We start from the raw sequence: 25,479 nt of genomic DNA, 5'->3' as shown, positions 1-25,479 counted from the left end.
CCATGGAGGTCTGGATTTGGAGTCACACTCAAAATTAAAATGGAAAACCACACTACAGGCTGATCCAACTTTGATGTAATGTCCTTAAAACAAGTCAAAATGAGGCTCAGTAGTGTGTGTGGCCTCCGCGTGCCTGTATGACCTCCCTACAACGCCTGGGCATGCTCCTGATGAGGTGGCGGATGGTCAACTCCTGGACAGTCTGTGGTGCAATATGGCGTTGGTGGATGGAGCGAGACATGATGTCCCAGATGTGTTCAATTGGATTCATGTCTGGGGAACGGGCGGGCCAGTCCATAGCATCAATGCCTTCCTCTTTCAGGAACGGCTGACACACTCCAGCCACATGAGGTCTAGCATTGTCTTGCATTAGGAGGAACCCAGGGCCAACCGCACCAGCATATGGTCTCACAAGGGGTCTGAGGATCTCATCCCGGTACCTAATGGCAGTCAGGCTACCTCTGGCGAGCACATGGAGGGCTGTGCGGCCCCCCAAAGAAATGCCACCCCACACCATGACTGACCCACCACCAAACCGGTCATGCTGGAGGATGTTGCAGGCAGCAGAACGTTCTCCACGGCGTCTCCAGACTGTCACGTCTGTCACATGTGCTCAGTGTGAACCTGCTTTCATCTGTAAAGAGCACAGTGCGCCAGTGGCGAATTTGCCAATCTTGGTGTTCTCTGGCAAATGCCAAACGTCCTGCACGGTGTTGGGCTGTAAGCACAACCCCCACCTGTGGACGTCGGGCCCTCATACCACCCTCATGGAGTCTGTTTCTGACCGTTTGAGCAGACACATGCACATTTGTGGCCTGCTGGAGGTCATTTTGCAGGGCTCTGGCAGTGCTCCTCCTGCTCCTCCTTGCACAAAGGCCACAGCTCGCATTGATGTGCCATCCTGGATGAGCTGCACTACCTGAGCCACTTGTGTGGGTTGTAGACTCCGTCTCATGCTACCACTAGAGTGAAAGCACCGCCAGCATTCAAAAGTGACCAAAACATTAGCCAGGAAGCATAGGCACTGAGAAGTGGTCTGTAGTCACCAACAGCAGAACCACTCCTTTATTGGGGGTGTCTTGCTAATTGCCTATAATTTCCACCTGTTGTCTATTCCATGTGCACAACAGCATGTGAAATTTATTGTCAATCAGTGTTGCTTCCTAAGTGGACAGTTTGATTTCACAGAAGTGTGATTGACTTGGAGTTACATTGTGTTGTTTAAGTATTCCATTTATTTTTTTGAGCAGTGTATATATAATTAATAGGCTGACATTACCTTTAGCTGCGTGCAATCTCCTTCATTCTCACCATGCCATAGTGCCCTGAATGGAGTTCTTCAAGCACCTGCCTTCTCAATGGTGGCGGTATTATGACTCGAAAGCCCCACAGCAAGCATCCAGACTGAACTCTGTGCTCGTTTCTCCTCTCTAGGTAAGGTTTTAGGCTGTCTGACAGCTCTCCCCCTTTCCCACATGTGACAATGTCCACGACCTCAGACATCCCTGGATCAGTGTAGATTAACTTTTTCACTTGGACAGATGTAACTGGGGCGTTCATCACTTGCTTGAAGTACAAGATTTCAGCCTGGGAGTGCTCAGTGTGTGCGACAGGTAAGGGAAGCATTGAGAGGCCGTTTGCATTGCAGTGCTGCTCAGACCTTCTGTACTTGATATCGTACTGGTGAGCCGATAACAGTAATGCCTATCGCTGCATGCGGCTGGCTGCGAGCGACGGAATGCCAGTGTTTGGACCAAAGATGGAGGTGAAGGGTCAATGGTCCGTCAGCAGTGTGAATCGTCTGCCAAACAGAAACTCATTACATTTCTTACCTCCAAACACGACGGCGAGCACTTCACTTCACTTCTATCTGTGCATAATTAGCGAGGTTCAGCACAAACTTTGCGTAGTACGTCAGTAATCCTAAGAATGATCTCAGCTGATGCACGTTCTGTGGGGATGGAGCTTCCACGACGGCCTTCACCTTTGAGGGCGCCTTGTGGAGTGTCAATGACGTGGCCCAGGTACTCAACAGAAGGCCGTAAAAACTCACATTTGTCCTTCCGGTCCCTCAGACCATACTCCTCCAGTTTCTGTAGTGTAGCTTTCAGGTTTCTCAGGTGCTCCTGCTCGTCTTTGCTGGTGACGAGTAGATCATCGAGGTAACATTGGACCCCAGTGAGCCCGCTCAATATCTGGTCCATAGCGCTCTGAAACAAGGCCGGAGCTGAGGTGATTCCAAAAGGAAGCCTCTGGTACCTGTACAGTCCTTTGTGAGTCACTATGGTCAACAGTTCTAGTACCTGTACAGTCCTTTGTGAGTAATTATGGTCAACAGTTATTGTGACTCTTGGTCCACATGCATCTGCAGATACATTTATGTCAGGCCTAACTTACTGAATTTCTGTCCTCCAGCTAAACCAGAAAAGAGGTCGTCAATGAGGGGTAGTGGATATTTTTCAGCACTCAAGACTGGGTTAATGGTGATTTTGAAATCACCAGAGAGGCTGAGTGTGAAGCCCATTCACTAACATTCACTGGATCCAATACTCCACTCTTGAAGATTCTGTTAATCTCAGTTTCAACTTTCGGTTTTATGGCGTATGGGACTGGTCTAGCTTTGAAGCATTGTGGCTTGCTGTCTGATTTCATGGTCAGTTTAATTGTTGTCTTTCATACCTCCAAGTTCTCCTTTGAACACATCCGCATCCTCGATATCCCTTGTAGGTTTGTGTCCTCTTTTGTAACCATGTGAATTTCCTGCCAGTTTAGTTTGATCTTTTCCAGCCATGTGAGTCCTAGCAATGCTGGATGGTTGCCTTTCACGATGTAGAGTGGTAGCTTTACCTTCTGTTTGTTGAGCTCCACTGTAACAATCAAGCTTCCTCTCACTGGAACAATCTCACCGGTGTGTTTTCAGCGTCATCTTTATGGGCTTTAGGGTGAGGTGATGTAGTTTCTCCTTGTATACAGCCTCAGACAGCAAAGATATGGCTGCTCCAGTGTCCATATGCATGCGTACTGCGTTTCCATCCAGTAGCGGTGTCGCCCAGTATCCGTATCCGTTGTCTGAAATGGACAAAACATGCAAAGATTCTTCCTTCAGACAGGGTATCACTTTGTTCATCTGTGTGCTCCATTTTATGCTCTTTCTTTTTGTACTTCCTGAAGTCGCTTTCCCTTTGTTCAGTACTTTTTGTTTGATTGTGTCTTTTTGTTTTCACATGCACGTTCAATGTGACCCTTTTTCCCACAACTTCTGCAGTCTAAGTCTTTGGACCAACACTCCTCTGCTTGGTGTCCTGGTTTCCCACAGTGATAACATGGCTTGCCACCTACTGCCTTGTTTTTAAACACCTTATGCACTTGGGTAGTTGCACTTAGCTACTGGGTGTCTTTATTTGCCATTTCCATTGATCTACTCACTTCTATTGCTCTCTGTAATGTTAAGTTACTCTCAGTTAAAAGGCATTCCTGAATTGCCTCGCTGCGCATGTCACACACTAACCAATGACGTATCGTGTCACTCATTTATCGCCTAAATTCACAGTATTCAGATAACCTTTTCAATACAGCCACAAACTGTGAGATTGACTCCCCCTCCTCTTGATTTTTCTGAAACCTGAATCTCTCTGCGATTATCAGTGGTTTGGGAGAATAATGTCCTTTTAAGGTAGCCACAATTTCGTCATATGATTTCTCACCCGGTTTTTCAGGTGTTACTAGGTTGAGCAGTAGATTTAATGTTTTTCTTCCCATTACAGTCAAACATGTTAACATGCCTAACCTCCGCCCCCTTTTTCTGTCTTTTCCTCACGCAAATTAGAGGGATTTGGGCCTGTTCCCGGCAAAGCAGTATATCCTTCCTATCTTACTCATTATTTTCGGTCATAAGAGATGGTAGCAGCAACATTATGTTTTGGGCTCCCGAGTGGCGCAGCAGTCTAAAGCACTGCATCTCTGGTTCGAATCCAGGCTGTATCACATCCAGCCATGATTGGGAGTCCCATAGGGCGGCGCACAATTGGCCCAGCATCTTACAGGTTTGGCCGGGGTAGGCCGTCATTGTAAATAAGAATTTGATCTTAACTGACTTGCCTAGTGAAATAAAGGTTAAATACAAAATTTAAAAGTACAAAATAAGTTTAAAAAATAAGTTACAAATAACATACAAAAACGAACAAAATAGCACAGTTGGTTAGCACCATGTAAAACATCATCCATCCCCTACGACACCATTATATTGTATTACTGTATTACTTATACAACTGATATAAGGACAGGACATAAGACGGGAGTAGAAACTAACATGGGCATTGTTTACTGCGTTTCACAGGACAGAACATTCCAAGTAATGTATGTAAAAAGGGGGGTGCTACAGATGCCCTAAAGGGACAAACTAGAATACCAATACACAACAGGCACGCATTAGCGGCTTGTATGCAGCTTGTATGCGTGGAGGCCAGGAGATGCTAAACATTTTATGTTAATTCATGTTCAATTACAATGAGACCTGCAGTCTTTTGGAAGACAAAAAACAACTGACAAAATTCCCGGACCGCCACCGCCCTAGTTGAAACGCAATGTTAAATTCAAATCTCCATATTCATATCTAAGCCAATACGACACCAATGTCAATGAAAAATGTCAAATCAAATCAAATCTTATTGGTCATATACACATGGTTAGCAGATGTTAATGTGAGTGTAGCGAAATGTTTGTGCTCCTAGTTCCGACAGTGCAGTAAAATCTAACAAGTAATCTAACAAATACACACAAATGTAAAGGGATGAATAAGGATATGTACATATGGATATGGATATGAATGAGCGATGGCGTGCGGCATAGGCAAGATGCAGTAGATGGTGTAGAATACAGTATATACATATGAGATGAGTAATGCAGGATATGTAAACATTATCAAAGTGGTGTTATTTAAGGTGACTAGATATACCTTTATTAAGTCTGTTTATTTAAGTGGCCAGAGATTTGAGTCTGTATGTTGGCAGCATCTCTATGTTAGTGATGGCTGTATAACAGTCTGATGGCCTTGAGAGAGAATATGTTTTTCAGCCTCTCGGTCCCTGCGCTGATGCACCTGTACTGCCCTCGCCTTCTGGATGATAGCGGAGTGAACAGGCAGTGGCTCGGGTGGTTGTTGTCCTTGATGATCTTTTTGGTCTTCCTGTGACATCAGGTGGAGGTTAGTAGTTTGCCCCCGGTGATGCGTTGTGCAGACCGCACTACCCTCTGGAGAGCTTTGCGGTTGAGGGAGGTGCAATTGCCGTACCAGGCAAACCGTACCAGGTTTTGTTGACATTGAGTGAGAGGTTATTTTCCTTACATCACACTCTGAAGGCCCTCACCTCCTCCCTGTAGGCTGTCTCATTGTTGTTGGTAACCAGGCCTAACACTGTAGTGTCGTCTGCAAACTTGATGATTGAGTTGGAAGCGTACATGGCCACGTAGTCATGGTGAACAGGGAGTACAGGAGAAGGCTGAGAACGCACCCTTGTGGGGCCCCAGTGTTGGGGATCAGCAGGGTGGAGATGTTGTTTCCTACCCTCACCACCTGGGGGCGGCCTGTCAGAAAGTCCAGGACCAAGTTACACAGGGCAGGGTCGAGACGCAGGGTCTCGAGTTTAATGACGAGTCTGGAGGGTACTATGGTGTTAAATACTGAGCTGTAGTCGATGAACAGCATTCTTACATAGGTATTCCTCTTGCCCAGATGGGATAGGGCAGTGTGCTGTGTGATGGAGATTGCATCGTCAGTGGACCTATTGGGGCGGTAAGCAAATTGGAGTGGGTTTAGGGTATCAGATAGGGCGGAGGAGTTGTGGTCTTTGACTTGTCTCTCAAAGCACTTCATGATGACGGAAGTAAGTGCTACAGTAGTCGTTTAGCTCAGTTACATTAGCTTTCGTGGGAACAGGAACAATGGTTGCCCTCTTGAAGCATGTGGGAACAACAGACTGGGATAAGGCTTGATTGAATATGTCCGTAAAAACACCAGCCAGCTGGTCTGCGCATGCTCTGAGGACGCGGCCGGGGATGCCGTCTGGGCCGACAGCCTTGCGAGGGTTGACACGTTTAATGTCGGCTGCAGTGAAGGAGAGCCCGCAGGTTTTGGTAGCGGGCCGTGTCAGTGGCACTGTATTGTCCTCAAAGCGAGCAAAGAAGTTGTTTAGTCTGTCTGGGAGTAAGGCATCGTGGTCTGCGACGGGACTGGTCTTTTGTAGTCCGTGAATGTCTGTAGACCCTGCCACATACCTCTCGTGTCTGAGCCGTTGAATTGTGTGCAGTGATGTGTAATATAAGGAGCATTGGTGGCAAATCTGATGGCCGAATGGAAAAGAACATCTAACCGCTAAAGAGCACCCTTACCTGCTGATCTATAAATTACATCTCCATAATCTAGCATGGATAGGATGGTCATCGAAATCTGGGTTAGTTTGGCAGCTGGGGTGAAAGAGGAGCAATTACGATAGAAGAAACCAAGTCTAGATTTAACTTTAGCCTGCAGCTTTGATATGTGCTGAGAGAAGGATAGTGTACCGTCTAGCCATAATCCCAAGTACTTGTATGAGGTGACTGCCTCAGGCTCTAAACCCTCAGAGGTAGTAATAACACCTGTGGGGACAGAGGCTTTCTTCCTACCAAACCACATGACCTTTGCTTTGGAGGTGTTCAGAACAAAGTTAAAGACAGAGAAAGCTTGTTGGACACTAAGAAAGCTTTGTTGTAGAGGGTTTAACACAATTAAACATAAGAAGTTATTTTGTCACTTTAGCTGTGATTCTAACCTTATTAAAACATATAGGACTATGGGCTAGGCTACATGAGGTGTGATACTAACCTTATTAAAACATATAGGACTATGGGCTAGGCTATATGAGGTGTGATACTAACCTTATAGGACTATGGGCTAGGCTACATGAGGTATGATACTAACCTTACAGGACTATGGGCTAGGATACATGAGGTGTGCGACTATGATAGAAAAAGTTTTTAAAAAAGGCATTATTTCTTATGCTGGGCATCATTCACAAGTGATAATATATCATTCACAAGTGATAGGCTAATGATGTCACCCACCAGACAATGCTTGATTTAATCTTGATAACTCTGTCATATAAAATACACTACAGGTCAAAAGTTTTAGAACATCTACTCATTCATGGGTTTTCCTTTATTTGTAAAATGTTCTACATTGTAGAATACTGGTAAAGACATCAAAACTATAAAATTACACATATGGAAACATGTAGTAAACAAAAAAGTGTTAAACAAATCAAAATATATAAAATATTGAACATTCTTCAAATAGCCACCCTTTGCCTTGATGCTTTACGGTGGGACACTCTTGCCATTCTCTCAACCAGCTTCATGAGGTAGTCACCTGGAATGCATTTCAATTAACAGGTGTCCCTTGTGAAAAGTTTTTTTTTTCCTTCTTAATGCGTTAATGAGCCAATCAGTTGTGTTGTGACAATGTATTTTTTTAATTGAGCCTTTATTTAACTAGGCAAGTCAGTTAAGAACAAATTCGTATATATAATGACAACCTAGGAACAGTGGGTTAACTGCCTTGTTCAGGGGCAGAATGACAGATTTTTACCTTGTCAGCTTGGGGATTCAATCTAGCAACCTTTTGGTTAATGGCCCAATGCTCTAACCACTACCTGCCGCCCCAAAGTGTAGGGGTGATATACAGAAGATAGTCCTATTTGGTAAAAGACAGAGTCCATATTATGGCAAGAACAGCTCAAATAAGCAAAGAGAAATGACAGTCCATTATTACTTTAAGACATGAAGGTCAGTCTGTGGAAAATTTCAAGAACTTTGAAAGTTTCTTCAAGTGGAGTCGCAAAAATCATCAAGCGCTATGATGAAACTGGTTCTCATGAGGACCGCCACAGGAAAGGAATACCCAGAGTTACCTCTGCTGCAGAGGATCAAATCAAATCAAATGTATTTATATAGCCCTTCGTACATCAGCTGATATCTCAAAGTGCTGTACAGAAACCCAGCCTAAAACCCCAAACAGTAAGCAATGCAGGTGTAGAACCACAGTGACTAGGAAAAACTCCCTAGAAAGGCCAAAACCTAGGAAGAAACCTAGAGAGGAACCAGGCTATGTGGATAAGTTCAGTAGAGTTACCAGCCTCAGAAATTGCAGACAAAATAAATGCTTCACGAAGTTCAAGTAACACACATATCTCAATTACAACTTTTCAGGGGACACTGCATAAATCAGGCCTTCATGGTCGAATTGCTGCAAAGAAATCACTACTAAAGGACACCACTGAGAAGAGACTTTTATTTTATTTTTCTTAGGGTTAAGGTTAGAAGAGAGACTTGCTTGGGCCAAGAAACACAAGCAATGGACATTAGATCGGTGGAAATCTGTCCTTTGGTCTGATGAGTCCAATTTGTGATTTTTGGTTCCATCCACAGTGTCTTTGTGAGATGCAGAGTAGGTGGAACGGATGATCTCCGCTGTTACGGATACAGTTATCCTGTGTGTGTGTGTATCCTGTGTGTGTGTTTCTTTTCTCTCCTTCTCCCCTCACAGGTGAAAATCATCACTCCCCAATCAGTCAACAATCAATCATCAATCAGAAGACACACCTCCTCCTGTTTCCTACCCTATCACAGTTCCTTCCCCATGGTTTAAAAACCCCATCATTTGTTTGCTCTAGAGCTCAATCTCTTTGTAAATGCCATGTTTGTAGATCTCTGTTCTTCATAGATTTCAGGAGCTCAATCTCTCTGTAAATGCCATGTCTGTAGATCTCTGTGTTTCTCTGTGTTTCTCTCTTTGTGTATTAACCTCTCTTTTGTTTGAGCACCTCCATAGCACTTTGTAATCTGTGAGTATTGTTTTGGTTATGGTGTTTGTTTGTTGCTGGTGGGTAAAGGGGGAAACCAAGACAAGTCGCCCATGGGCATACACTACCCGTAGGTGAACTTTGTTAAATACACTAGTTAGAACTGGGCGGACCACCCACTGTATTTTTGGTTAGTTAGCTGTTGTTAAAGTAAGCTAGTCTAGCTTAGGGGTGTTTTTGCATATTTATTGTTTCTTTCCTTGGGTCCAGCTCAGCCCCTTTTCCTGCTCCCCCCATTACCGTGTGTTTATAAATAAACCCTGAGTTTGACGGTATTATTTCAGTTGTCGTGGTTATTTCGTTCACACTTTGTCACAACTATAATTTGCATGAGATATGTTACGGGTCTCATTACCATCCCCCCCTAGACTGTCGGGCCAAAAGGGATTCGTAACATCCGCATATGTGGTTCCCACCGTGAAGCTTGGAGGTGTGGGGGTGCTTTGCTGGTTACATTGTCAGTGATTTATTTAGAATTCAAGGCACACTTAACCAGCATGGCTAGCACAGCATCCTGCAACGATACACCATCCCATCTGGTTTGCACTTAGTGGGACTATGATCTGTTTTTCAACAGTACAATGACACTTACACACCTCCAGGCTGTGTAAGTACTATTTGATCAAGAAAGAGAGTGATGGAGTTTTGCATCAGATGACCTGGCCTCCACAATCACCTGACCTCGACCAAATTGGGATGAGTTGGACCGCAGAGTGAAGGAAAAGCAGCCAACAAGTGCTCAGCATTGTGGGAACTCCTTCAAGACTGTTGGAAAAGCATTCCAGGTGAAGCTGGTTGAGAGACTGCCAAGAGTGTGCAAAGCTGTCATCAAGGCAAAGGGTGGCTACTTTGAAGAATCTAAAATCTAAAACATATTTGGATTTGTTTGACACTTTTGTTGGTTACTACATGATTCCATATGTGTTATTTCATAGTTTGATGTCTTCACTATTATTCTACAATGTAAGCTGCTGCAGGCTGCAACCTGATCTCATGACATTTCCTATTATTCTGTATGTGAATCTAAGGCACTCCATTTAGGATGATAGGTTGCGTTTCATATGGTATGTATTAATTTGTGGATGTCCATCATCCATGTTAAGATTATGGGAAGGGTTAGCTAACATGCTAAGTAGTTGCAAAGTTGGTACTTAGCTAAAATGCTAAAGTTGTCCATGATGAGATTCAAACACTCAACTTTTGGGTTGCTAGACATTCGCGTCAAACGGCCAACCACCCTCGTGTTTGCCTTAAAGGAGAATTTTCCTATTTCTGAAGTAAATCTCTATTTTCAATGTAACTGGCATGTTATTAGAAGGGTCCAGACACTTATTTTGTGATTTGGTTGTTTTTGAGAAACTTAAACCAACCGCGTTTCACTTCCTCATTGCTCATTTTGCAGTATCAAGGCACACAAAAGACATGAACAAGTTCCAAAAACACCCAAATACATATTTTTAGAAATGGACATGCTCTCAGTAAATTCATTCAATGTCATTCAGAACATTATCCGCAATCCATATTGTCCGACTCAAGCTGTTTCTTCTACCAGCTGTGCTGGCTTTGTTTGTGTACTATAGTGACACGCTCAGCCTGCACAGCTCCAGTTGAGAAACAGCGCAACTCGCTACATATTTGTCGCCAGAACCACTGGCTACAGGTCATCTATAAGTCTGTTAGGTAAAGCTCCACCTTATCTCACGATAACAACACCCACCCGTAGCACGCGCTCTTTGCTTTATCTTGGCCAGGTCGCAGTTGTAAATGAGAACTTGTTCTCAACTAGCTTACCGGGTTAAATAAAAGGTGAAATAAAAAATAATTATAAATACATTAAAAAAAACATTGCCTTCGGAAAGTATTCAGACTCTTTCAGACTCCACTTTTTGTTACGTTACAGCCTTATTCTAAAATGGATTAAATAAAAAAATGTCCTCAGCAATCTACACACAATGCCCCATAATGACAAAGCGAAAACAGGTTTTTCTAAATGTTTGCTAAAAAACTTAGCTATGAGACTCAACATTTAGCTCAGGTGCATCCTGTTTCCATTGATCATCCTTGATGTTTCTACAACTTGATAGGAGTCCACCTGTGGTAAATTCAATTAATACATCATGATTTGGAAAGGCACACACACCTGTCTTGGTAAAAACCAAGCCATTAGGTAAAAGGCATTGTCCGTAAAGCTCCGAGACAGGATTGTGTTGATGCATAGATCTGGGGATGGGTATCAAAACATTTCTGCACCATTGAAGGTCCCCAAGAACACAGTGCCCTCCATCATTCTTAAATGGAAGACGTTTGGAACCGCCAAGACTCTTCCTAGAGCTGGCTGCCTAGCCAAACTGAGCAATCGTGGGAGAAGGGCCTTGGTCTGGGAGGTGACCAAGAACCCGATGGTCACTCTGAAAGAGCTCAAGAGTTCCTCTGTGGAGATGAGAGAACCTTCCAGAAGGACAACCATCTCTGCAGCATTTCACCAATCAGGCCTTTATGGTAGAGTGGCCAGACGGAAGCCACTCCTCAGTAAAAGACACATGACAGCCAGCTTGGAGTTTGCCAAAAGGCACCTAAAGGACTCTCAGACCATGAGAAACACAATTATCTGGTCTGATGAAACCAAGAATGACCTCTTTGGCCTGAATGCCATGCTTCACGTCTGGCACTATGCATTTGGGCAGGTAACGTTCTCCTGGCATCCGCCAAACCCAGATTAGTCCATTGTACTGACAGATGGTGAAGCTGACAGAGAACGCGTTTCCACTGCTCCAGCCGACGCTTGGCATTGCGCATGGTGATCTTAGGTTTGTGTGCGGCCGCTCGGCCATGGAAACCCATTTTGTGAAGCTCCCGACGAGGCAGTTCGGAACTCTGTAGTGAGTGTTGCAACCGAGGACAGACGTTTTTTAAGTGCCACACGCTTCAGCACGTGCTAGTCCCATTCTGTGAGCTTGTGTGGCTGAACCATTGTTGCTCCAAGACGTTTCCAATTCATAATAACAGTACTTACAGTTGACCAGGGCAGATCTAAAGGGGCAGAAATTTGACAAGTTGGAAAAGTGGCATCCTATGACGGTGCCACGTTGAAAGTCACTGACCTCTTCAGTAAGGCCATACTACTGCCAGTGTTTGTCTATGGAGATTGCATGGCTGTGTGCTCAATTTTATACACCTGTCAGCAACTGGTGTGGCTGAAATAGCCGAATACACTAATTTGAAGGGGTGTCCACATACTGCTGTATATATAGTGTACAGTATGTACATGATGGCACTGCAGAAATACCGATTCACCCCCTACCCCCAAGAAGTTGCAAGTTCAAATCCCCATAGCATTAATGCGCACTTTATGTCAAGTGTCCTTAAGCATCGCAATGTTTAAGTTGGTTGTCAGATAGTCACACAATAATTGACTTGACATTGGGCAATATTTAGAAAAGTGCAGAAATGTATTCTTGCCAATAAATCTGTTGGCAATCTCTGTCACTCCCACAGATAAGGGTTGCATAGCAGGACATTTCAGGTTGCTGGCAACAAAGAAGTTGTGTGTTCAAATCCCAGTGGAGTTAGAGTCCTAAGTGTGCTAATTTTATTGAATTACGTATCCTGTAAAATTACAGTGCCTTGCGAAAGTATTCGGCCCCCTTGAACTTTGCGACCTTTTGCCACATTTCAGGCTTCAAACATAAAGATATAAAACTGTATTTTTTTGTGAAGAATCAACAACAAGTGGGACACAATCATGAAGTGGAACGACATTTATTGGATATTTCAAACTTTTTTAACAAATCAAAAACTGAAAAATTGGGTGTGCAAAATTATTCAGCCCCCTTAAATTAATACTTTGTAGCGCCACCTTTTGCTGCGATTACAGCTGTAAGTCGCTTGGGGTATGTCTCTATCAGTTTTGCACATCGAGAGACTGACATTTTTTCCCATTCCTCCTTGCAAAACAGCTCGAGCTCAGTGAGGTTGGATGGAGAGCATTTGTGAACAGCAGTTTTCAGTTCTTTCCACAGATTCTCGATTGGATTCAGGTCTGGACTTTGACTTGGCCATTCTAACACCTGGATATGTTTATTTTTGAACCATTCCATTGTAGATTTTGCTTTATGTTTTGGATCATTGTCTTGTTGGAAGACAAATCTCCGTCCCAGTCTCAGGTCTTTTGCAGACTCCATCAGGTTTTCTTCCAGAATGGTCCTGTATTTGGCTCCATCCATCTTCCCATCAATTTTAACCATCTTCCCTGTCCCTGCTGAAGAAAAGCAGGCCCAAACCATGATGCTGCCACCACCATGTTTGACAGTGGGGATGGTGTGTTCAGCTGTGTTGCTTTTACGCTAAACATAACGTTTTGCATTGTTGCCAAAACCAATTTTGGTTTCATCTGACCAGAGCACCTTCTTCCACATGTTTGGTGTGTCTCCCAGGTGGCTTGTGGCAACACTTTTTATGGATATCTTTAAGAAATGGCTTTCCTCTTGCCACTCTTCCATAAAGGCCAGATTTGTGCAATATACGACTGATTGTTGTCCTATGGACAGAGTCTCCCACCTCAGCTGTAGATCTCTGCAGTTCATCCAGAGTGATCATGGGCCTCTTGGCTGCATCTCTGATCAGTCTTCTCCTTGTATGAGCTGAAAGTTTAGAGGGACGGCCAGGTCTTGGTAGATTTGCAGTGGTCTGATACTCCTTCCATTTCAATATTATCGCTTGCACAGTGCTCCTTGGGATGTTTAAAGCTTGGGAAATCTTTTTGTATCCAAATCCGGCTTTAAACTTCTTCACAACAGTATCTCGGACCTGCCTGGTGTGTTCCTTGTTCTTCATGATGCTCTCTGCGCTTTTAACGGACCTCTGAGACTATCACAGTGCAGGTGCATTTATACGGAGACTTGATTACACACAGGTGGATTGTATTTATCATCATTAGTCATTTAGGTCAACATTGGATCATTCAGAGATCCTCACTGAACTTCTGGAGAGAGTTTGCTGCACTGAAAGTAAAGGGGCTGAATAATTTTGCACGCCCAATTTTTCAGTTTTTGATTTGTTAAAAAAGTTTGAAATATCCAATAAATGTCGTTCCACTTCATGATTGTGTCCCACTTATTGTTGATTCTTCACAAAAAAATACAGTTTTATATCTTTATGTTTGAAGCCTGAAATGTGGCAAAAGGTCGCAAAGTTCAAGGGGGCCGAATACTTTCGCAAGGCACTGTACGATAACTTACTGGCTACTGAGTTACAGTAAAAATACAGTCAATATAATTTACAAGAGTGTACTGTAATCAGAATACAGCAGCATGCTGTCATTTTACAGCAATAACATCTTCAAGTTGTTGTATATATACTTTATTTTTATCTTGTATTCTCACAAACCTTGTGGCGCAGCAGGAAATTCAGGTTGTTACCAACCACTAGGGTTAGGAATCCTAAGTGAGGTGTAGTCACAATTAATTAGACCTCAACAGCATACTGTCCTTTTACAGAAAAATCCTTTTCATTTAGCTGTAAAAACACAGTCATTTATTATATATTTATTGCATTTCTCTGCAACCAGTAGTGTGCCGTAAAATTACAAGACATTTTTAATAGTGCATTTACCTGTAACGTAAAACAACAGTACCAAAGACTCCAGTAGGATTATTTATAATGTAAAATGACTACAGTAGCGTTATTGGTACCATCATTCAATTACAGTAACAGTACTGTATACCGTACTGTAACATACGGTCCCTTCTTTTCTTAAATTTAACTGGCTAACAGTAAGTTACTTACTTACTGTTAGCCAAAACTATACATTACTATTGAGTTAATAGACACAGTCACCAACATTACTACAGCGTTAATAGACACAGTCACCAACATTACTACTGAGTTAATAGACACAGTCACTAACATTACTAGAGTTAATAGACACAGTCACTAACATTACTAGAGTTAATAGACACAGTCACTAACATTACTACTGAGTTACTAGACACAGTCACCAACATTACTACTGAGTTAATAGACACAGTCACTAACATTACTACTGAGTTACTAGACACAGTCACCAACATTACTACTGAGTTACTAGACACAGTCACCAACATTACTACTGAGTTAATAGACACAGTCACTAACATTACTACTGAGTTAATAGACACAGTCACTAACATTACTACTGAGTTAATAGACACAGTCACTAACATTACTACTGAGTGGATAGAAAGACAGGCACACTGTACACGCTCTACTTCAACAATGTTGCAACATTCCCTGATAGACCAGAAGGGAACAAGAGAGGATGAGTCTCAATAACATACACTGAGTTTACCAAACATTAAGAACACCTTCCTAATATTGAGATACACCCCTCCCTTTTGCCCACAGAACAGCCTAAATTCGTTGGGGCATGGATTCTACAAGGTGTCTAAAGCGTTCCACAGGGATGCTGGATGATGTTGACTCCAATGCTTCGCACAGTTGTGGAAAGTTGGCTGGATGTCCTTTGGGTGGTGGACCATTCTTGATACACAGAGGAAACTGTTGAGTGTGAAAAACCCAGCAGCATTGCAGCTCTTGACACACCCCGGGGTGCCTGGCCCTCATACACTGTTCAAAGACACACACAAGCCATGTCTCAATTGTCTCAAGGCTTAAAAATCCTTCTTTAACCTGTCTCCTCCCCTTCATCTACACTGACTGAAGTGGATTTAACAAGTGACATCAGTAAGGAATTATAGCTTTCACCTGGATTCACCTGGTCAATCTCTTTCATGGAAAGAGCAGGTGTTCCTAATGTTTAGTATATTCAGTGTATTTTGCAATGATCTCCTAGTCATTTCTCTGTTTCAATATTTCTAACTACCTGATTCCTTCTCAATAAAATGTTGAACTATTCTTTCTGTTGTTTTCTCCATGTTTCTCCATTTCGCAGTGCTCTCTTCCTACCTTCATTGCCACCTATGGAACATCTACAGGCATAACAGGCTGAATTCCCCAAAACAATAGCTCAATTTGACATCCACAAATCCTACTTCTGTTAACTATTGTTCATGTGATATATTATAATGAACATTGATGTAAATTAAAATGGTATGAAAATAAATTGTAAGGTTTGAAACGAGTCTGGATCTGTAACATATATAGACGCATTTATAGAAGCATGCGTTAAAGAACACAAACAGAACAAAAGCATCAGTCCTGGAACATGAATCATGCTATACTCAGGCTGAAACATTGTTTATGACAATGATAGTGCTTGACTCAATGACTTTCATGAACTTCAAACAGAAAGCCTATCACCTCTCTACTGCTGTCTGACTGACAGCTTATCAGCTATCTATTTCTTCCTAACTCAATGGATAAACAATGGCACTGTTCACAGGGAGAAAGGGCAGTTCAATAGTCAGTTCAGTGTGTACAATAAAAAAAATAATTTACAACCCAATACTAACTGCTGATCTACCTAAAATAACTAGAATTCTAGAACAACGACAGAACACTGACACTTTGCTGAGAATGAACCAATTAATTTTCATTTGTAGAAATAGCAGATGACGTTGACTTTAAATACATCCAGTTGAAATGTTGGAGCATGATGGAGTTGATCTCATGAAAGATAGATGAGTAAACGGACAGATCAAATCTAGGTCGTTCACACTGAGCATCAGCTGACCTAATTTACTGGTCAATACCACAACATTAGGACAATATTAGATCAGTATTATACTGGTCAATACCACAACATTAGGACAACATTACATCAATAATATACTGGTCAATACCACAACATTAGGACAACATTACATCAATATATTGCTCAATACCACAACATTAGGACAACATTACATCAATAATATACTGGTCAATACCACAACATTAGGACAACAGATCCATAGAGGACAGATCCATACAATATAGAGGCCAGATCCATACAATATAGAGGACAGATCCATACAATATAATGTAGAGTATAACTCCATACAATATAGAGGCCAGATTCATACAATATAGAGGACAGATCCATACAATATAGAGGACAGATCCATACAATATAGAGGACAGATCCATACAATATAATGTAGAGTATAACTCCATACAATATAGAGGACAGTTCCATACAATATAATGCAGAGGACAGATCCATACAATATAGAGGACAGATTCATACAGTATAGAGGACAGATCAATATAATACAAAATAGAGGATAACTCCATACAATATAGAGGACAGTTCCATACAATATAATGCAGAGGACAGATCCATACAATATAGAGGACAGATCCATACAACATAGAGGACAGTTCCATAAAATATAGAGGACAGATCCATACAATATAATGTAGAGGACAGATCCATACAATATAATGTAGAGGACAGATCCATATAATATAATGTAGAGGACAGTTCCATACAATATAATGTAGAGGACAGTTCCATACAATATAATGTAGAGGACAGATCCATACAATATAGAGGACAGATCCATACAACGTAATGTAGAGGACAGATCCATACAATATAATGTAGAGGACAGATCCATACAATATAATGTAGAGGACAGATCCATACAATATAGAGGACAGATCCATACAACATAATTTAGAGGATAACTCCATACAATATAGAGGACAGATCCATACAATATAAATTAGAGGATAACTCCATACAATATAGAGGACAGTTCCATACAATATAATGCAGAGGACAGATCCATACAATATAATGTAGAGGACAGATCCATACAATATAATGTAGAGGACAGATCCATACAATATAGAGGACAGATCCATACAATATAGAGGACAGATCCATACAATATAGAGGACAGTTCCATACAATATAATGTAGAGGATAACTCCGTACAATATAGAGGACAGTTCCATACAATATAATGCAGAGGACAGATCCATACAATATACAGGACAGATCCATACAATATAGAGGATAGATCCATACAATATAATGTAGAGGACAGATCCATACAATATAATGTAGAGGACAGATCCATACAATATAATGTAGAGGATAACTCCATACAATATAGAGGACAGTTCCATACAATATAATGCAGAGGACAGATCCATACAATATAATGTAGAGGACAGATCCATACAATATAATGTAGAGGATAACTCCATACAATATAGAGGACAGTTCCATACAATATAATGCAGAGGACAGATCCATACAATATAGAGGACAGTTCCATACAATATAATGCAGAGGACAGATCCATACAATATAATGTAGAGGACAGATCCATACAATATAATGTAGAGGATAACTCCATACAATATAGAGGACAGTTCCATACAATATAATGCAGAGGATAACTCCATACAATATAGAGGACAGTTCCATACAATATAATGCAGAGGACAGATCCATACAATATAGAGGATAGATCCATACAATATAATGTAGAGGATAACTCCATACAATATAGAGGACAGTTCCATACAATATAATGCAGAGGACAGTTCCATACAATATAATGTAGAGGACAGATCCATACAATATAGAGGACAGATCCATACAATATAATGTAGAGGACAGATTCATACAATATAATGTAGAGGACAGTTCCAAACAATGCAGAGGACAGTTCCATATAATATAATGTAGAGGAAAGTTCCATACAATATAATGTAGAGGACAGATCGATACAATATAGAGGACAGATCCATACAACGTAATGTAGAGGACAGATCCATACAACATAATGTAGAGGACAGATCCATACAATATAATGTAGAGGACAGATCCATACAATATAATGTAGAGGACAGATCCATACAATATAGAGGACAGATCCATACAATATAAAGTAGAGGATAACTCCATACAATATAGAGGACAGTTCCATACAATATAATGCAGAGGACAGATCCATACAATATAATGTAGAGGACAGATCCATACAATATAATGTAGAGGACAGATCCATACAATATAGAGGACAGATCCATACAATATAGAGGACAGATCCATACAATATAGAGGACAGTTCCATACAATATAATGTAGAGGATAACTCCGTACAATATAGAGGACAGTTCCATACAATATAATGCAGAGGACAGATCCATACAATATACAGGACAGATCCATACAATATAGAGGATAGATGCATACAATATAATGTAGAGGATAACTCCATACAATATAGAGGACAGTTACATACAATATAATGCAGAGGACAGATCCATACAATATAATGTAGAGGACAGATCCATACAATATAATGTAGAGGATAAGTCCATACAATATAGAGGACAGATCCATACAATATAGAGGACAGTTCCATACAATATAATGCAGAGGACAGATCCATACAATATAGAGGATAGATCCAAACAATATAATGTAGAGGATAACTCCATACAATATAGAGGACAGTTCCATACAATATAATGCAGAGGACAGATCCATACAATATAATGTAGAGGACAGATTCATACAATATAATGTAGAGGACAGTTCCAAACAATGCAGAGGACAGTTCCATACAATATAATGTAGAGGACAGATCCATACAATATAGAGGACAGATCCATACAATATAATGTAGAGGACAGATCCATACAATATAATGTAGAGGACAGATCCATACAATATAATGTAGAGGACAGATACATACAATATAATGTAGAGGACAGATCCATACAATATAATGTAGAGGACAGATCCATACAATATAATGTAGAGGAAAGATCCATATAATATAGAGGACAGATCCATACAATATAATGTAGAGGATAACTCCATACAATATAGAGGACAGATCCATACAATATAAAGTAGAGGATAACTCCATACAATATAGAGGATAGTTCCATACATTATAATGCAGAGGACAGATCCATACAATATAGAGGATAGATCCAAACAATATAATGTAGAGGATAACTCCATACAATATAGAGGACAGTTCCATACAATATAATGCAGAGGACAGATCCATACAATATAATGTAGAGGACAGATTCATACAATATAATGTAGAGGACAGTTCCAAACAATGCAGAGGACAGTTCCATACAATATAATGTAGAGGACAGATCCATACAATATAGAGGACAGATCCATACAATATAATGTAGAGGACAGATCCATACAATATAATGTAGAGGACAGATCCATACAATATAATGTAGAGGACAGATCCATACAATATAATGTAGAGGACAGATCCATACAATATAATGTAGAGGAAAGATCCATATAATATAGAGGACAGATCCATACAATATAATGTAGAGGATAACTCCATACAATATAGAGGACAGATCCATACAATATAAAGTAGAGGATAACTCCATACAATATAGAGGATAGTTCCATACATTATAATGTAGAGGACAGATCCATACAATATAATGTAGAGGACAGATCCATACAATATAATGTAGAGGACAGATCCATACAATATAATGTAGAGGACAGATCCATACAATATAATGTAGAGGAAAGATCCATATAATATAGAGGACAGATCCATACAATATAATGTAGAGGACAGATCCATACAATATAGAGGACAGATCCATACAATATAGAGGATAACTCCATACAATATAATGCAGAGGACAGATCCATACAATATACAGGACAGATCCATACAATATAGAGGATAGATCCACACAATATAATGTAGAGGATAACTCCATACAATATAGAGGACAGATCCATACAATATAATGTAGAGGACAGATCCATACAATATAATGTAGAGGACAGATCCATACAATATAGAGGACAGATCCATACAATATAATGTAGAGGATAACTCCATACAATATAGAGGACAGATCCATACAATATAAAGTAGAGGATAACTCCATACGATATAGAGGATAGTTCCATACAATATAATGTAGAGGACAGATCCATACAATATAATGTAGAGGACAGATCCATACAATATAGAGGACAGATCCATACAATATAGAGGACAGATCCATACAATATAATGCAGAGGACAGATCCATACAATATACAGGACAGATCCATACAATATAGAGGACAGATCCATACAATATAGAGGACAGATCCATACAATATAGAGGACAGATCCATACAATATAATGTAGAGGACAGATCCATACAATATAATGTAGAGGATAAGTCCATACAATATAGAGGACAGATCCATACAATATAGAGGACAGTTCCATACAATATAATGCAGAGGACAGATCCATACAATATAATGTAGAGGACAGATTCATACAATATAATGTAGAGGACAGTTCCAAACAATGCAGAGGACAGTTCCATATAATATAATGTAGAGGACAGTTCCATACAATATAATGTAGAGGACAGATCCATACAATATAGAGGACAGATCCATACAACGTAATGTAGAGGACAGATCCATACAATATAATGTAGAGGACAGATCCATACAATATAATGTAGAGGACAGATCCATACAATATAATGTAGAGGAAAGATCCATATAATATAGAGGACAGATCCATACAATATAATGTAGAGGATAACTCCATACAATATAGAGGACAGATCCATACAATATAAAGTAGAGGATAACTCCATACAATATAGAGGATAGTTCCATACAATATAATGTAGAGGACAGATCCATACAATATAATGTAGAGGACAGATCCATACAATATAGAGGACAGATCCATACAATATAGAGGACAGATCCATACAATATAATGCAGAGGACAGATCCATACAATATACAGGACAGATCCATACAATATAGAGGATAGATCCATACAATATAATGTAGAGGATAACTCCATACAATATAGAGGACAGTTCCATACAATATAATGCAGAGGATAGATCCATACAATATAATGTAGAGGATAACTCCATACAATATAGAGGACAGATCCATACAATATAATGTAGAGGACAGATCCATACAATATAATGTAGAGGACAGATCCATACAATATAGAGGACAGATCCATACAATATAAAGTAGAGGATAACTCCATACAATATAGAGGATAGTTCCATACAATATAATGTAGAGGACAGATCCATACAATATAATGTAGAGGACAGATCCATACAATATAGAGGACAGATCCATACAATATAGAGGACAGATCCATACAATATAATGCAGAGGACAGATCCATACAATATACAGGACAGATCCATACAATATAGAGGACAGATCCATACAATATAGAGGACAGATCCATACAATATAGAGGACAGATCCATACAATATAAAGTAGAGGATAACTCCATACAATATAGAGGATAGTTCCATACAATATAATGTAGAGGACAGATCCATACAATATAATGTAGAGGACAGATCCATACAATATAGAGGACAGATCCATACAATATAGAGGACAGATCCATACAATATAATGCAGAGGACAGATCCATACAATATACAGGACAGATCCATACAATATAGAGGACAGATCCATACAATATAGAGGACAGATCCATACAATATAGAGGACAGATCCATACAATATAGAGGACAGTTCCATACAATATAATTTAGAATATAGTTTCAAACAATATTACAGGCTACCTTGGAAATGATCTACGCCTTTGTACAATAACAGTTATGTTAGCAATTGGGGCTGATAGTTCAAGAATAAATGGCTGTTATTGATGTTAAACTTATCTCTCCATGTCTTAAACAAGAATTGCAGAGATCGAGGAGGGTACTTAAGCCTATTAACTGGTTGGCAAAAACAATCACTGCAATAAATATTTGCATTGAAAGAAGTCACACAGTTTGTTAATCATGTAAAGACTAATGCCCAACCATTCACAAATGTTGTCCTACTTTACGCATGAAAATGACATTTATTCTACAAAATGCTATTTACTTTGAAATAGTTACAAGACAAAAATGTTCACTTTGTTAAGAAAGATCTATAACATTTATAGCATTTAAGTCACTTACTTCTTTTTGCCACCGTTCATTTTCATAAGAGTTCAGTATTGATGGGTTTCAGTTGTAGAATGTCCTAGACAAATCGAGGTCGGCACCAAGAGCGCTGATGTGTGATCTGTCGGGACAAAATGACAAGGTCTTTTCTGCTGTTTCTCATCCACTGTTCCCTCCAGACAGAACCCCTTTGACAACATCCTATTTGATCATCAACACACAATTAACTGACAAAGTTCACCCAAACACACCTCACTCAAAATAAAGTACAGTAGCAAACAGACGGAGTTGGAAGCGAACCCGGGTCTTTCGAATGAAAGTTACATGGCCATGCTACGCGTTGCGCCTATAGGGCTAACCCACCTGGTGTGAATTTAATATAGCTCATATAGCAAGTATCACTACAATACATATTCCATCATGTTGCACGTGGCAGCCCGAGTCGGGCAACAGTCGGTATAGGATTTACATACCTTGACTTTTGCAGCCCGAGTCGGGCAACAGTCGGTATAGGATTTACATACCTTGACTTTTGAAGAACTATCCTTAGCCTTCGGCAGCATGCGACAACTAGGTAGATGACTTCGTGACACTGAAGTAATGCAGATCACTGCCTCCTTTCCATTTCATATCTAACTATCCCTCTGACAACGTCACGCCTTCAATGGAGGTCAAAGTGTTGAGGATTCGCCAGATGAAGAGAAATGTTTACCTTAGACCCAAAGTTTGCGTCTTCATTGAGATCCAGTCAACTGTATATTGAATATGAACATGTAGCTAATGTCTTGCTGGTAATGACGGCAGTTTATTTGTGAAGGGCAGTTTCAGTGATGTAAAGTGTGTTCATTTGTTTAGAAAGATACATTGTAAAAAAAAAAGATATATTATTAGGTGTGCAGGGACATCTTCTGGACTGCCAGACTATTACAAGACCTTCGTCACAATGCACTACAGCTCCCCACATTGACAATTTGCATGTGGTCAGCCCGCAGAACCGCACCTTGTGACAATTGTTTGGTTTTGTTTGTTAGTAAAAAATAAATAAAAAAGAGACTGATCACCACTTTAGATATGTATTAACATAAAGCATAGGCAAATTCATTTGCAATGTTTGCGTATTTGTTTTTATAAATATGTGCATAATTCGTTGTTTCTGTTACATACAATATAATATAGAGGACAATTCCATGCAATATAATGTAGAGGACAACTCTATACCATACAATGTAGAGGACAGTTCCATACAATATAATGTAGAGGACAACTCCATACAATATAATGTAGAGGACAGTTCCATACAATATAATGTAGAGGGACAGTTCCATACAATATAATGTAGAGGACAGTTCCAAACAATATATTGTAGAGGACAGTTCCTAGCAATATAATGTAGAGGACAGTTCCATACAATATAATGTAGAGGAAAGATCCATACAATATAATGTAGAGGGACAGTTCCATACAATATAATGTAGAGGACAGTTCCAAACAATATATTGTAGAGGACAGTTCCATACAATATAATGTAGAGGACAGTTCCATACAATATAATGTAGAGGGACAGTTCCATACAATATAATGTAGAGGACAGTTCCAAACAATATATTGTAGAGGACAGTTCCATACAATATAATGTAGAGGACAGTTCCATACAATATAATGTAGAGGACAGTTCCATACAATATAATGTAGAGGGACAGTTCCATACAATATAATGTAGAGGACAGTTCCAAACAATATATTGTAGAGGACAGTTCCATACAATATAATGTAGAGGACAGTTCCATACAATATAATGTAGAGGGACAGTTCCATACAATATAATGTAGAGGACAGTTCCAAACAATATATTGTAGAGGACAGTTCCATACAATATAATGTAGAGGACAGTTCCATACAATATAATGTAGAGGACAGTTCCATACAATATAATGTAGAGGGACAGTTCCATACAATATAATGTAGAGGACAGTTCCAAACAATATATTGTAGAGGACAGTTCCATACAATATAATGTAGAGGACAGTTCCATACAATATAATGTAGAGGACAGTTCCATACAATATAATGTAGAGGACAGTTCCATACAATATAATGTAGAGGACAACTCCATACAATATAATTGTATAATTCTATCCATATCCTCCTTGCTTGGTGTATGGAAGGGCCTAATTGCTTAGGGTTCTATCGCTGCGGGGGAGAAGCCAAGGTCGGGGTCCCCAGAGTAGTTGGAGAAAAAAGGTTCTCGTCCGTTGGGGGTGCTGGTGGGTATCTACAAAAAAGTTTTTGGGAAGGATGGTGGGTTGGTGAAGGTTTTTTTTTAACATTTGGTCTATTTGTGTTCTATTTTATTGTTTCTTTTCGTCAAGGGTCCATGGTCATGGTAACCCTTACTTCCAGAAACTAAAAAATAAAATAATATATACATATATATATATATATATATTTTTTTTAATTATTATTATGTATATATATATATATATATATATGTATATATATATATACATTTATTTTTTTAATTTTTTTAATGTGTAAGTAAAAAGTAACTAAAGGTAAGTATTTTTTTTGAGAGTCCGTGGTCACGGTAACTCTATAGTGCTATTGGAGGCCTATTTTTGTAGTCCGAATGACCCCCTATTTTTTATATGGGATGTGGGGTGTGTAAGGTGCGGGTGCAG

General features: G+C 40.0%; 1 protein-coding gene across 1 annotated transcript in view; it reads right to left on the bottom strand.

Moving 5' to 3' along the window:
* slc4a4a (solute carrier family 4 member 4a) overlaps window positions 1-23,583 on the bottom strand; it is a 342,926-nt gene extending 319,343 nt beyond the window's left edge. Inside the window, exons 1-2 of the mRNA XM_036979187.1 lie at window positions 23,326-23,583; window positions 22,817-22,922 (exon numbers count right to left, since the gene is read on the bottom strand). Coding sequence (XP_036835082.1) covers window positions 22,817-22,842 — 26 coding nt within the window. The 5' untranslated portion in view covers window positions 22,843-22,922; window positions 23,326-23,583. The remainder of the gene's footprint in view (window positions 1-22,816; window positions 22,923-23,325) is intronic.
* Window positions 23,584-25,479: the final 1,896 nt, after the last annotated feature.

Source organism: Oncorhynchus mykiss, chromosome 6 (assembly GCF_013265735.2).
Source record: "Oncorhynchus mykiss isolate Arlee chromosome 6, USDA_OmykA_1.1, whole genome shotgun sequence".
Classification (NCBI taxonomy): Eukaryota; Metazoa; Chordata; class Actinopteri; order Salmoniformes; family Salmonidae; genus Oncorhynchus; species Oncorhynchus mykiss.
Note: the sequence above shows the minus strand (reverse complement) of the source record. Positions and strands in the feature narration are given on the sequence as shown.